The following is a 12159-nucleotide window of genomic DNA, read 5'->3' on the forward strand; positions in this document are numbered from 1 at the left end:
CACCACGCAACAGTTCAACTTGGCCTTCCCAAAGCCCGCCGCTCTAGGCCTACCTGCCTAGGCCTACCTACCCGCTTCATCAACCCTTAAACCATTACACCACCTGTTTACCTACTAACAGCTAGACCGTTCGCCGCGTGCGACTGCTTTAACTAGGCGTTTCTCTCGCTAACTTTTGCCTAGATAGCATACAACGTCTAAAGCCGCGAAAAGACGTTTAAAGAAAGGCTAGACCTATTCACAACACTAAGGTACATTGCAGAGGCAGGGTATATACTTAAACCCTAGGCATGTGTGCGAGAGTAGGTATCCTGCCGTAAAGGTCGAGCAAGGTCGCGTACGCGCTATAGAGTTAGAGCTGGACAGCATGTTTGCGCCTCTTAGTACCGGCGGCGGCCATATTAGGCGATCTAACAGCAAGCGAGTCCTTTAAACGTCACCAGCTGCGAAAGAGGAAGCGCCTACCCAAGTCGTTAAGAGCAACGACTGCTCTCCATCTTACAAGCCCATGCAGAGGTATAAGGAATTCGGACCCGAACAAGGGGCAGAATCATCATAACGAATGGCTCGAGGAGGGAGTACTGCCTGAAAGTCGGGCGCGAACCCCCGCCCAGCAGATGGCCAAACATGCACATGAGCATGGATGCGTTGACGTACCAGCAGCACATGGGGCCGACAGTTAGACTCATTGCTCCATAGGTCAGAATGGAGATGTTGTAGCCCCTGCACAAACCACCAACTTGCCACCAGCATCTCCGACGTCTCCCAATGTCAACTCAAGCTCCATCAGCAATGGTTAGCCTCGAAACTACACGGGAGCATAAATGCAAAGCAAAATCGGTAACGAGGTCCAACTCATTATCGTCAGGCCTGTTTGCCTTGCTCGTGTTAGATCCAAAGCTGTTCGGAATCCATTCTAGAGCCACTGTTACGTTGTTCAAGGTCCATACGCAAGTCTTTTGACGTATTCGTATCTTGCATCGGGTCGCCCTGTAATATCCTTCACTATCTGCGCCATTTATCAAATGGTCGTCACGCAACGTGTAGGGGAGAGTCGCGAGTCCGAAGCCTTGTGCCTTGCAAGCCCCTAGGATCATGCTCAGCGTCTCGCGCGTGATTTTAGGAGAGCCACTCAACCACGGGCTACGTGTTCAGAAATCGGACGCAGATGCATGAGCTTGCACTAGGTGATCTTGTCGGCTAGCTCCTGAGGCCTCCATTTCGGACACCATTTTGTGCACCGCGCTCAGTCTGCCTGTTGCTCAACGTGCTGTACTTGACGTACTTCAAGCCTCATTTGATATACTCTAATAAGCACTGGATTTGCATGCGGTTGTTCTGTCAGCACTTTTCCGTCTTGTTTTTGGTCGTGGCTTCCGCTCTTCTACATTCTACGCCAGTCTCCTTGCTTGCGTTGGGAAGGGACGAGGGAAGGACATCAGGCAGGCAGGTAGGTGACGCGCTCCTTCTGCTCCTCCGTTGCTCCTCTTCCTGTCTCCCCGCGCATCCCACAGTCTAGGACATTTCGCACATACTGCTCTCAGAATTTTTCACAATTTACAAACAATCTACTTGCTTCAATCTCACTAATCTGCACACCCTAATCTTCTCCAATCTTCCGAATTCATTAATCTACAATGGCTTCCTTCAACTCCGACGATCTTCAATTCTCCGACCCTGAGGTCGAATCTCCTCTACGCAACCCGCGGCTCGGTAAGATGGTCACTCTAGGGGAGACAGACAGCTAGCGCAGCCTATGCCCTCCCCATACCACCATTGGCTGTGCTTGTGCTAACTTCTAGCAGGGAACAAGTCTCTTGAGCAGATCAAGTTGCATGCGGACGCGGACCGCATTTCCTCTAAGCGAACGGTTCGTGGGACATGGCTCCTGAAGAGCAAACTGCAGCACTCGAGGCTGTTCCCTTCCTTTGCCTGCTGACTTTCGAGACAGGTGAAGCAGCTCACGTTCCAGCATGGGCCCACCGTCAGCCGCGTCGCTCAGACGCTCTGGATACGCCGCCTCGAGACGTGGCGCGAGGCGGTCGGTCAGGACGTGCGAAAGCCGTTCACGGGGGATGATCTAATTCGATTTATGGATGTCATAATTCGTAAGTCGAGAAGCCGCTACGTTGGAAAAAAAGAAACTTCTCTCACACTCTCGCGATAGCCAAGATGGTCGTCGTTGAAGGCAAGCCTGGCCCGAACAGGAATACCATTATTTCGGCCACCAAATTGATCATGGCGTACGGCCACTTCAAGTGGTCTGAACAAGACGGTTTTCGCATGACCGCACACGACACGAGCCGCTTTCGGTCGTTCTTGGATAAGGCAACCAGGGACGGCCGATTGACTACTGGCAAGTGGAAAAAACGGACGTGGATTGGTTATGCCGTTCTTTCACGCCTCGTACGGGCATACCTGACCCACGGTATTGAGCAAGGCACGTCCAACTGGGACGTCACCATGGCCAGATGCCTGTCGGTGGTCCTGGTCAGCAGCCTGGGTGCCCGATGCGGCGATGTTGGCCTGGCCGCGGGGTACAAGGGCAAGGCCTACTACATGCAGTGGCGTCACATTGAGCTTTTCCTCGAGGGAGACGTGCCGCTCTTTTCTGCGCTCCGCGTGCGTATTACGCTTGAGTTCGAAAAGGGCAACAAGGAGACACACAATGAGGAGACGATCCGTTACCTCCGGCCATTGAACGATACGGCCAACTCCCACATGTGCCCAGTAGCCCTGCTCCTCGTACATGCCCTTCGCCACTCCCTTGTCGCCGGGAATACACTAGGTGAGGTCCTCAACCTAGCTGTGAAGCGATCCGACAGGGCCGTCGTTTGGTTATTTCCCAACCGCCCAGTCCTGCCAAAGTTCGTCTCCGCGCCCTTCTGTCACTGCGACCTAGACCAGCCAGCTATGACAACTCAGATAAGCCTAACGATCGCGAAAATGGGTTTCGTCGCCGGTATGCTCGATCGGGCGCATGGTCACGCTCTTCGCCTTGGAGCTGCTCGCGACGCAGCCCATTTACCTGCAAGCGTGGTCGATGGCTCGGGTCTGGCGACGGAAAACGTCCGTCAAAGTCTCGGTCACAAACATGCGACCCTACAGAGCGGCACGACCGATCGATACGTAGGCGGAGCTTCGTCTGAGATGTGGAATCTCCGGGCACAAATGCCGTACGAGCCCAAGGGACGAGAGTCGCGTTTCGCGTCGTCGTCATCCAACCATACCGGCCCAGAGGCCCGCGGTAGAACGACGCAGATGTTGGCAGACCCTTCGCCGCTCCCTCTCCTCCGTGCGTCTCGCCAGCCGCTCGCCAAGAGAGACTCAAACGTCTGGTCCGCGCCAACAATGGCGTCATCATCTGGGTCTGATGATATCGACCCTGCTCTTATCGACCCTGCTCTTATGGACGAAGCGCAGGTTGATGCAGCGGCATTGGCCGTTTCTGAAACAGCAGTCCAGGCGCTACAGACGAGGTTGCTGCTTACTCACGGTAGCGAGGAGGCTCTCACTGCGGACGCTGTCGTCGTTATCGACAACGACGACACCAATCTGCAACTGCATCGGTTTGGTGCCGCCGAAGCCGACGCTGCTGCAAGCACTGCAGCAAGCGACAACACGAGCGAAGATGCCAATATCTTCTTTGACGAACTCGATCATCGCGAGGCTATGGACACGGTGTCCATGTCATCGCCAGAGGCTTTTATTGAAGGCTATGCCAAGTATAATATTGTTACTAATTGTGTATACGGCCGTGAATGCGCCAAGGCTCCCTCTGGCAAGCCGTCAGACGAGGTCATTGCACAATTCTGCGTAGTTGGTGGCTCACGCGATGCTCCTGAGCCAATGCTCTACCGTTGCAAGAAGACACCCGGTTGCCCAGTAGCTTCCCCCTCTAAGAGCGCCTGCAAGGACCACGAGGAGTATTGTAGCGACACTAAGGTACAACAATTCGCTGAAGGAGCCGACAAGCTCGAATCCGACTTCAAGTGCACCTACAATGGCTGCGACTTCGTGCCCAGTCCCTTCTCGAAGCGTCCAAGATACGTCCTCATGGACCACGTTCGCTCTGTTCACAAGTTCGACCCAAAGGCTTGTCCCCACGGGTGTGCTCCAGAAACGCTCTACTACACCGATGCGAAGTACAAGTACCACCTCGCTCACGCGCATTCGGATCGGTGGCCAGCGCGGTGTACTTACCCCGGCTGCAATCACCCCAGGCCCTTTGCAACCCATAGCTCACTCACGCACCACCTTAAAAGGACGCACCTTCTCTCAGATGAAGATATGTTGCTGTATATGCCGCCTCTCCCTGCCACGCGCCAATATGTCGAGCAGACCTGCTGGATGAATGGCTGCGACAGGATATTCAACAGCAAAAATGTCCACATTAAACACCTTCGTAAGGCGCACAAGTGCTCCTTGGAAGAGGCTCATCAGCTCATGGAGGAAAATGCAGAGTTTGAGATGATTACCCCAACGGTGGCAGTTAGGTCAAAGCGCCCAGTAACGACAAAGGATTTGCAGAAGGTGAAGAAGGCTCGGACATCCTCCACCAGCACTTGATCCTCCCCAAGTATACAACCCATTAGCGAATGCTTCTGGTCTCCTACTCCTACACCCCATTAGCGAATGCTTCTGGTCTCCTACTCCTACACCCCATTAGCGAATGCTTCTGGTCTCCTACTCCTACACCCCATTAGCGAATGCTTCTGGTCTCCTACTCCTACACCCCATTAGCGAATGCTTCTGGTCTCCTACTCCTACACCCCATTGGCGAATGCTCTTGGATTGCTATTAAATGGGTGTCTGTAGTTGCTGGTGACAGATTGATGGTGAATTTGCATTTGCATTGTTTCTTAGTAGATATATGAACCTTATTATGCAGATGTCCCACCACTGCTTTTGACCACTCCTTAGTCACTTTGCTGTCTTAGAAAGCCCGAACGTCTAGAACCCGTGTATAATTCGATATGAGACTGAAGGCATTCGCCGACAGGATGTGGTGTAGAGAGGTAGAGGGTGCAGGACTGAAAGCATTCGCTGACAGGATGTAGTGTAAGAAATGGAGGGTGCAGAACTGAAAGCATTCGCTGACAGGATGTAGTGTAAGGAATGGAGGGTGCAGGACTGAAAGCATTCGCTAACAGGATGTAATGTAAGGAAGGGGGAAGAAGGTATAAGCTTAAGTGTCCACCTCTTCGAATTCAAGATCATCGTCAAAGACAAGTTCGTCCTCCTCGTCGTTCTCTCTAACCGCACCCATCGTCGGCATTGCGGTACCACTGGTGGCGGGCGCCTTCTTGGGATCTAGGTCCATTTGATCAGATACTGCCTCGCTTTCTTGTCGCGGCGGTTGGCTGCTCGCTGGCTGCGGAGCGCTTTCCTCTACGCGCAATCTCTTATTCGCCGAACAGTTGTCGGCACTATCAGAATCAGAGGGCTGAGCTTTCGCTGTCGTGGCTTTAAGTGATGTGTGCGTCCAATCCGGTCGAGCAGGGAGGGAGAGGTTAGGCGAGAGAGAGAGGGTCGTAGAGGGAGCCTTCCACCGAGATTTGATGTCCCGCTGAGCGGGAACGGGTGGTGGGACGCTCAAAGGCTGCCCGGCCGATGGTGTCGATGCGAAGAGCTATAGTGATTAGCAATGCAATGTCAACACTGGTTTGTAACACGTACCGGTGGCTGAGACGGAATTCCAATGTTGTACGGGGCACTGGTAGTAATCGCGCCATCGGCATACCAGTTCGTCCAGGTCTTGTTTACGTTGTCCCACATACACTGAGTCGCCTGACGACCAAATGCGTCCGTGGGCATAGACATAATAGGCGGTAGGAACTGCTGCTGTGGGCCCAGAGCCACAATCGGGGCCACAATCGGAGCAGACGCAGGCGATGGCACAGCACGGTCGTCCCTTTTGCGCTTCCCATCGCGTTGGGTCTGCGTGGCGTTGTAGGCGATATTATTTTTTAGCGTTGATGAAGGCCGTGGAGGGACAAGGTATGCGCGTGGATGTGCGCGAACTGATGGCGGAAGTGGATGCGGCTTGGCCAAGAGATCGTCCTTTGTCTCACCCTCCCAGTCAAGCTTCACGCCATTCATCGGAGAAGGAGGCTTAGGCAAGGCCAAAGGTCGGGGTGGGGCTTGCCCCTTCTCCCGTGCCTCGTGCTCCCGACGAGCTTGGTCTGCCATGGCTTTGGCCGGCACTTCCTTGACCTGGTTTTTGGGCCTCGGTTCTGGCAATGTGTAGCCATAATTGCCCCGGGACATCATCAAGTGCCAACAGTGGTCGTTGAGGCTCTTATCGGCCACGATTTTGCATCTGTTCGCCGGCCCACCAGCAAACCAACGGCACTCGGAACAAGGATTGTCGTCACCATTACGGCCCAGCTTGTCGCACTGTGCTACGTTAACTTTTGAACAGCACCGCTACAGACAGTAGAAGTAGACTTGCCTCTATGCCTAGATTGAGACATCTATGACACGCCTTGCCAGGCTCGTTACTAATGACAAAGTCGGGCAGCTCTTTTGTCTGGTGTGGCGAGAGATTAGGAGGATGCTCTCGCGCACAACCACCCTCGCCGCTCCCGAATTTGCACTGGCCTAACGGCCACTGGTGGCAGACTTGCTGTCCGACTGCTTCGGACTGCGTGAACTTTGGGCCACCCATTCCGCCCATTCCGCTCATTGAAGAATCCATGGTTGACATAGATGTTGTATCTGATGGTCACTGGAAGCAGATACGTGCGTGTGCGTGTGCGTGTGCGTGTGCGTGTGCGTGTACGAGTTGGTGATTGAATTGATGTGTTGATGTGAAGGGGGTGTTGTGTGCTGAGGTTATGCTGCCAAGACTAATCGCGTCACATGTTTACGCGCATACCATGTACTGTACGTGCGTTAATAACAGCCAAGGCTTTCAACACTCACCACACTCGCACAACGGCAATCAATTCAATTTCACGATCTCAATTTCGAAATCACGATCCACTACCTATCAACAAACTACTCAAACTCCAATACCTTTTTTTTTTCTTATAAACTTTCGATCTCAACAATGTCTTCTGCTGCGATCAACCACTACACCGGCGAGCAGTTCAGCGAGAACTACTATGCCCAGCGCAAGCTCGCGGACCGTCTGCCGGTCTCGCAGCACAAATCGGCGATAAGTGACGCCGTCGATAATAACGATGTGGTTGTTCTCGTAGGCGAGACGGGCTCGGGCAAGTCGACTCAGGTGCCACAGATGCTCCTAGAGTCGAATATTGTTGTCAAGCATGGCAAGAAGGTTGTCGTCACTCAACCGCGCCAGCTCGCGGCGCAGAAGGTGATGATTAGTTCATATACACCGAACCAAAAGTTGTGCTAATAGTCGCCAAATAGGTCGCCGAGCGTATTGCAGAGGAGTTAGATGTGCGCCTAGGCAGTACTGTTGGCGTGCGCTACAGAGGTGTGAACAACACCACAGCCAATGTTACCTGTCTGGAGATTGTCACAGACGGTGAGTTAGGCGTCCTCTATTATCAGAAATCCTGCTGACCTAGGATAGGCACGCTGCTCGCTCTTGCGAAGAGCGACCCCGCTTTGTCGGAATATGGCGTTGTCATAATCGACGAAGCGCATCAACATACAATGGCGACCGATCTACTACTCGGTCTTCTTCAGAATCTTGCTGGTAAGAATGGTCTAAAGATCATTATTATGTCTGCCACAATGGACGCGCAAACGTTCATAAATTTTTTTCCTCGATCCACACTTGTCGAAGTTCCCGGCAGGGAGTTTAAGGTGCACATCAAATACACTGCGGATCCACCACAGGGCGAGGACCAGGACCTCGAAATACTCGTGGATACGATTCTACAAACGCACCTTATGGGCCAACGCGGCAACATTCTGGTGTTTGTGTCTGGCGTAAGGATGATCAACAAGGTCATCCAGAGGGTTGAGGATGCGCTCAAGGAGGGCGGCGACAGGGCGCGCTTTGCGCCGCGCGACATTGGCACTCTCCGGTGCTACCCGCTTCATTCCCAGCTTACCCCAGATGCTATCGACGCTGCCGTGGAGTCTGTGCCGCCAACCCGAGCCGACAAGGTTAGTCGAAAGCTCATTGTCGCGACCAATATCGCAGAGACATCCGTAACTATTACTGGCGTTACGCATGTCATCGATACCATGAAGGTCAAGTCTCGGGTCTGGAACCCGGTTAACGAGAGCTACTCGTTCAAGGAGCAGTACATCAGCCACGCTGTAGCTAAACAGCGCGCTGGCCGAGCTGGTCGTACTCGCGAAGGCGTCGCGTACCGCACGTGTACAGAGTTTGGCTTTCGGAGTGCCTTGCCGCAGCATTCCGTGCCCTCTGTGTTGGAGAGTGACATGATTTCAGAGTGCATGGACATTCTGAGTTTGGGAAAGTCGCCAATCAACTTCCCATACATTGTGGCACCAGCAACAGAGACTGTTACCAAGGCGCTTGGTATCCTCCGCGAAATGGATGCTGTAAACGCTCGTGGTACAGAACTAACAGCTCGTGGCAAGGCATTGTCGCGCCTACCCATCGACCCGTATCTCGCCGCAGCATTGCTGGAGAGCCCGACAATCGGCTGCTCGGACGAGGTACTTACGATTGTATCTATGATCGAAGTATCGGAAGGTGGTGGCAGTCTTTTCATCCAGCCGATCGGGAAGGAGGAAGAGGCAAAGCTTAAGCGCATTCGCAATGAGTTTTGCGGGCACAGCGGCGACCACGTTCTCCTCCTGAATGTCTACTTCGCGTGGAGAACTGCTTCGGCCCCGAAAAATGCAGCTCTCAATATCGACCAATGGCTGGAAGAGAAGATGCTTCGCGGTAGCGTGTTGAGGGCCGCAGATATGACGCGCCGACAACTTCTCAACCTCTTGCACACCTCCTTTCCCGAATGGAAGTGTCGTTCCCTGAAGCTGGGTGAGATGAGCTACTACCCTTGGATCATCCTGGCTCTCGCCCGCGGCCAGTTCATGAAGGTTGCGCGTCGCGCGCCCACACAGAACAAGAAGGGCCCGATGGTCTACCAGACCCTGAGGTACAACCAGCGAGTCGAGCTTCTAAAGACCACGGATCTAGGAGCCCCATCTACTGCCAACGAATGGGTCATCTACCACGAGTGTCGTACCGGGGAGAAGAAAGACAACATACTGATTGTCTCACCTATTGTGCCGGAGATGCTCATCAAGGCTGTGCCCACCTACTTCAGTAATGTGGAGTTCTTTCCTGACGGACCCACGAAAACTGCTCTTGTTAAGATTATCGTCGAGATGACTGGCGAGCCTGAGGACTCCCTTCGAGGATACCCGCTAAGGTCGTCTACCACTACCACCACCCCCAGCTCATAAATTCAACATCCTATTGACGAACGTCTTTAGACTCCCCTTTCTTATAGAACACCTACTTACACCCTGTCGACGAATGTCTTCAGTATTACATACACCCTGTCCACGAATGTCTTCAGTATTGCATACACCCTGTCGACGAATGTCTTCAGTCTTGCATACACCCTGTCGACGAATGTCTTCAGTCCTTCACTCCTAATAATTTACACCCTGTTGACGAACGTCTTCAGTCCTGCATATGTACACTCTGTCATCGAACGTCTTCCTTTGTAGGGACATGCAGGCATGGTACTAGAGCATTTACGTAGCCTTGTTTAGTAATTAATCCCTACTATACGTGCATAGACTATTGTTGATCTGCCTTTCATATGTATGTTATATTCCTTTGTGAAATTAGACGCAAGAGAAGTGCTATAAAACGAGTAATTACAGTTTCGTCGCTGGGAACCTGGTTTTATTCCTTGAATATCTACGTTAACTTACGCGGGAACTGCTACACAAATGACAACACGCTTACTCAACAAGATTACCAATATCGTTGTTGAAACGGTTGGCAGAGTTAGCATTAAACATCATGACACAGTATGTGTAGACCAAACTCGCTGTTGAGACTAGCGCGCGACAACACAATCGCGCTGACACCTCTGCTTACTACTTAGCTACGCTCAGGAGGGTATCAGGATCCTTGTCAAATGGGCAGGGCGCTAATTAGCACTATAACATCAATAATCATGATATGCGCGCGACGACAATTATGATTGCATTTAGTACTATCTAATAGCCGCCTTCGTCACCGCCCTTCTAGTTACTACGAGAGGAGAGGCTAAAAGCGTTCGCTAATAGAGTATGTGTTTGTGAAGAAGACTAAAGGCGCTCGCCAACAGGGTGTAGGTGGTATGAGGGAGGGGAAGGCTAAAGGCAGTTGCCAATAGAGTGTAGGTGTAGAAGACTAGAGGCGTTCGCCAATAGAGTGTGAGTATGAAAGACTAGAGGCGTTCGCCAATAGAGTGTTGTTAAGAGTGGAAGACTGAAGACATTCGTCGACAGGGTGTATGTGTGCAAGGCCAAAGAAACGTTAACGGACCGTGCTCAATTCTCAACCAGTTGTGACCTTAGTCTTGATGCCCAGCTTGGCTTGGTCGACTTCACCGAGAGGCGTACCGTTGTAGAAGTCCCTTGGATCGGGTTGTCCTAAACGTCCATCCTCGAAGTCCATTGGTGGAGTCCATTCCAGAATCTTAGCCGCCACTCTCTCATTGCGTGTATTGCGCTCTTTTTCCCACCTCTGAGTGACGCGGAGGAAGTCCTTGTGACTGATCAAACAGCGGCAGAGCCAGTTCGTAAGCCCGTTGTAATCATGTCCTTCAACGGCGGGCAGACCTGTCTCTTTGTCCACAGCGAAAGCTGTGGAGGCGGGGGCTGGGGCTGTCGCGGCAGCGTCTGTCGAGGCATCGGCGGTGTCTGCTGCCGAATTCCCTTCTTGCGTCTGGCCCTTCTGCTCCTGCTTCTGGCGTTTCTCTTCGGCAACTCTCTGCGCCACCAGCTTCGCATAATGGCGGACAATTACGCCTGCAAAACTCATGAACTTGCCAGCCCCGAACACAGCCCATTGGCTACCCTCCTTATATCTGCTCGTAGTTGGAGGCGAGTCACCCCTCGCAAGCCGTAACTCACCCTCGGTGATTGCCTTCTGTGTACCAAGGTGACATTTGGTAAGCTGAGTGGCGATTATTGCGTCCTCCGAAACCGCTGGGAGCTGCTCACTTGATACTGCGCTCGACTCGCTTGACGGGCCAGCTTCAGGCGGTTCGGGCAAGCCAAACTCAGATATTGCACGGCCGTAGCTCATAGTGGCCGGACCAGGCTGTGGGCCAAGACCTTGCGATGGCTGTCTTTCCGCTTTGGTCGACTTGAGGAAGACCGAGAAACCCACACCATCGTTGACGATCCAGTCCGGGCTCGCCTGTATATTCGAGCGGTCTAGACCGGTGAAGCTGACGTTGCATGCCGGGTCCTCTGGCACGAACTTGACCAAAGCTGCCTCATGCTCGTGCCTCGCACTAGCCTGCCAGATCAACTCCATGGAGAAGGCCCTCTCAAGGGCATCGGCTTCGAACACCTGGGCGAGCTCGGCAGTGCCATTCGCTTCCAATGATTAGCGTCAGCGCTACGAATGCTAGGGTGTAATGGCATCTTACCATGATCACTACTGACACACAGGGCTTTCACCGCCTCTGCGAAACCTCGAGACACGTCCTCGAGTAATCTTGAACGCTCATCCCATGCAGCACTGAGCTCGGTTTCTTTGGCAAGCCTTTCGTCGAAGCGGCGCTTCTGGTCTGTGGGAAGCTCGCTGGTTTGATGGAGATACGCCTTGTATCCCTTGATCGTCTCTAAGCACTTTGACTTCTGAGAGTTTGCCTGCTTTTTGTTAGCGCAAATATTGGTGTCTTGCCTTCTGCTGTCATACCTCTCGAAGGTCAGCCTGCGTATCCTCAGCGCAACAGGCCAGGCAGCCCGTGCGGATCTCAACATGCTGGCAAGTATTAGGCCTGTCGATGCTGTATGTGGTCGACATTTTCTGAAATTGGTTTTGATGTATTGTAAAAAAAAGTGGTGTGCTGGTTGTATGTGTGCGAGATTACTTGCTTGCGTTGTGTGTTACACTCTCTATGGTATCTGCATGTGAAGCTCCTCTCTAGCTATTTACGGCCCACATAGTTAAGCGAGGTCACGGGACTACCGCTTTGTCCTTGCAATGCGTTTTCAGAGTCACGTTTACCACTTCGTCGCCGA

At 52.8% G+C, this 12159-nt stretch overlaps 4 protein-coding genes across 4 annotated transcripts; 2 read left to right on the plus strand and 2 right to left on the minus strand.

Annotated features, from left to right (window-relative positions):
• Window positions 1–1637: 1637 nt before the first annotated feature.
• On the plus strand, window positions 1638–4569 carry AA0111_g4566 (hypothetical protein; the record flags this gene model as incomplete). The annotated part of the gene is made up of 4 exons (XM_028650583.1): window positions 1638–1713; window positions 1806–1870; window positions 1952–2108; window positions 2168–4569. The coding sequence occupies 4 exons, from the start codon at window positions 1638–1640 to the stop codon at window positions 4567–4569; spliced, it is 2700 nt and encodes an 899-aa protein (XP_028508188.1).
• A 619-nt stretch (window positions 4570–5188) lies between these two features.
• Window positions 5189–6270, minus strand: AA0111_g4567 (hypothetical protein; the record flags this gene model as incomplete). Its single annotated transcript, XM_028650584.1, has 2 exons — window positions 5189–5632; window positions 5680–6270. The coding sequence occupies 2 exons, from the start codon at window positions 6268–6270 to the stop codon at window positions 5189–5191; spliced, it is 1035 nt and encodes a 344-aa protein (XP_028508187.1).
• A 784-nt stretch (window positions 6271–7054) lies between these two features.
• On the plus strand, window positions 7055–9366 carry AA0111_g4568 (Pre-mRNA-splicing factor ATP-dependent RNA helicase; the record flags this gene model as incomplete). The annotated part of the gene is made up of 3 exons (XM_028650585.1): window positions 7055–7324; window positions 7381–7498; window positions 7547–9366. 3 exons carry the CDS (start codon window positions 7055–7057, stop codon window positions 9364–9366), a joined length of 2208 nt encoding a protein of 735 aa, XP_028507856.1.
• A 1093-nt stretch (window positions 9367–10459) lies between these two features.
• On the minus strand, window positions 10460–11941 carry AA0111_g4569 (hypothetical protein; the record flags this gene model as incomplete). The annotated part of the gene is made up of 3 exons (XM_028650586.1): window positions 10460–11508; window positions 11562–11784; window positions 11834–11941. 3 exons carry the CDS (start codon window positions 11939–11941, stop codon window positions 10460–10462), a joined length of 1380 nt encoding a protein of 459 aa, XP_028508181.1.
• Window positions 11942–12159: the final 218 nt, after the last annotated feature.

Source organism: Alternaria arborescens (assembly GCF_004154835.1).
Source record: "Alternaria arborescens strain FERA 675 chromosome Unknown contig_8, whole genome shotgun sequence".
Classification (NCBI taxonomy): Eukaryota; Fungi; Ascomycota; class Dothideomycetes; order Pleosporales; family Pleosporaceae; genus Alternaria; species Alternaria arborescens.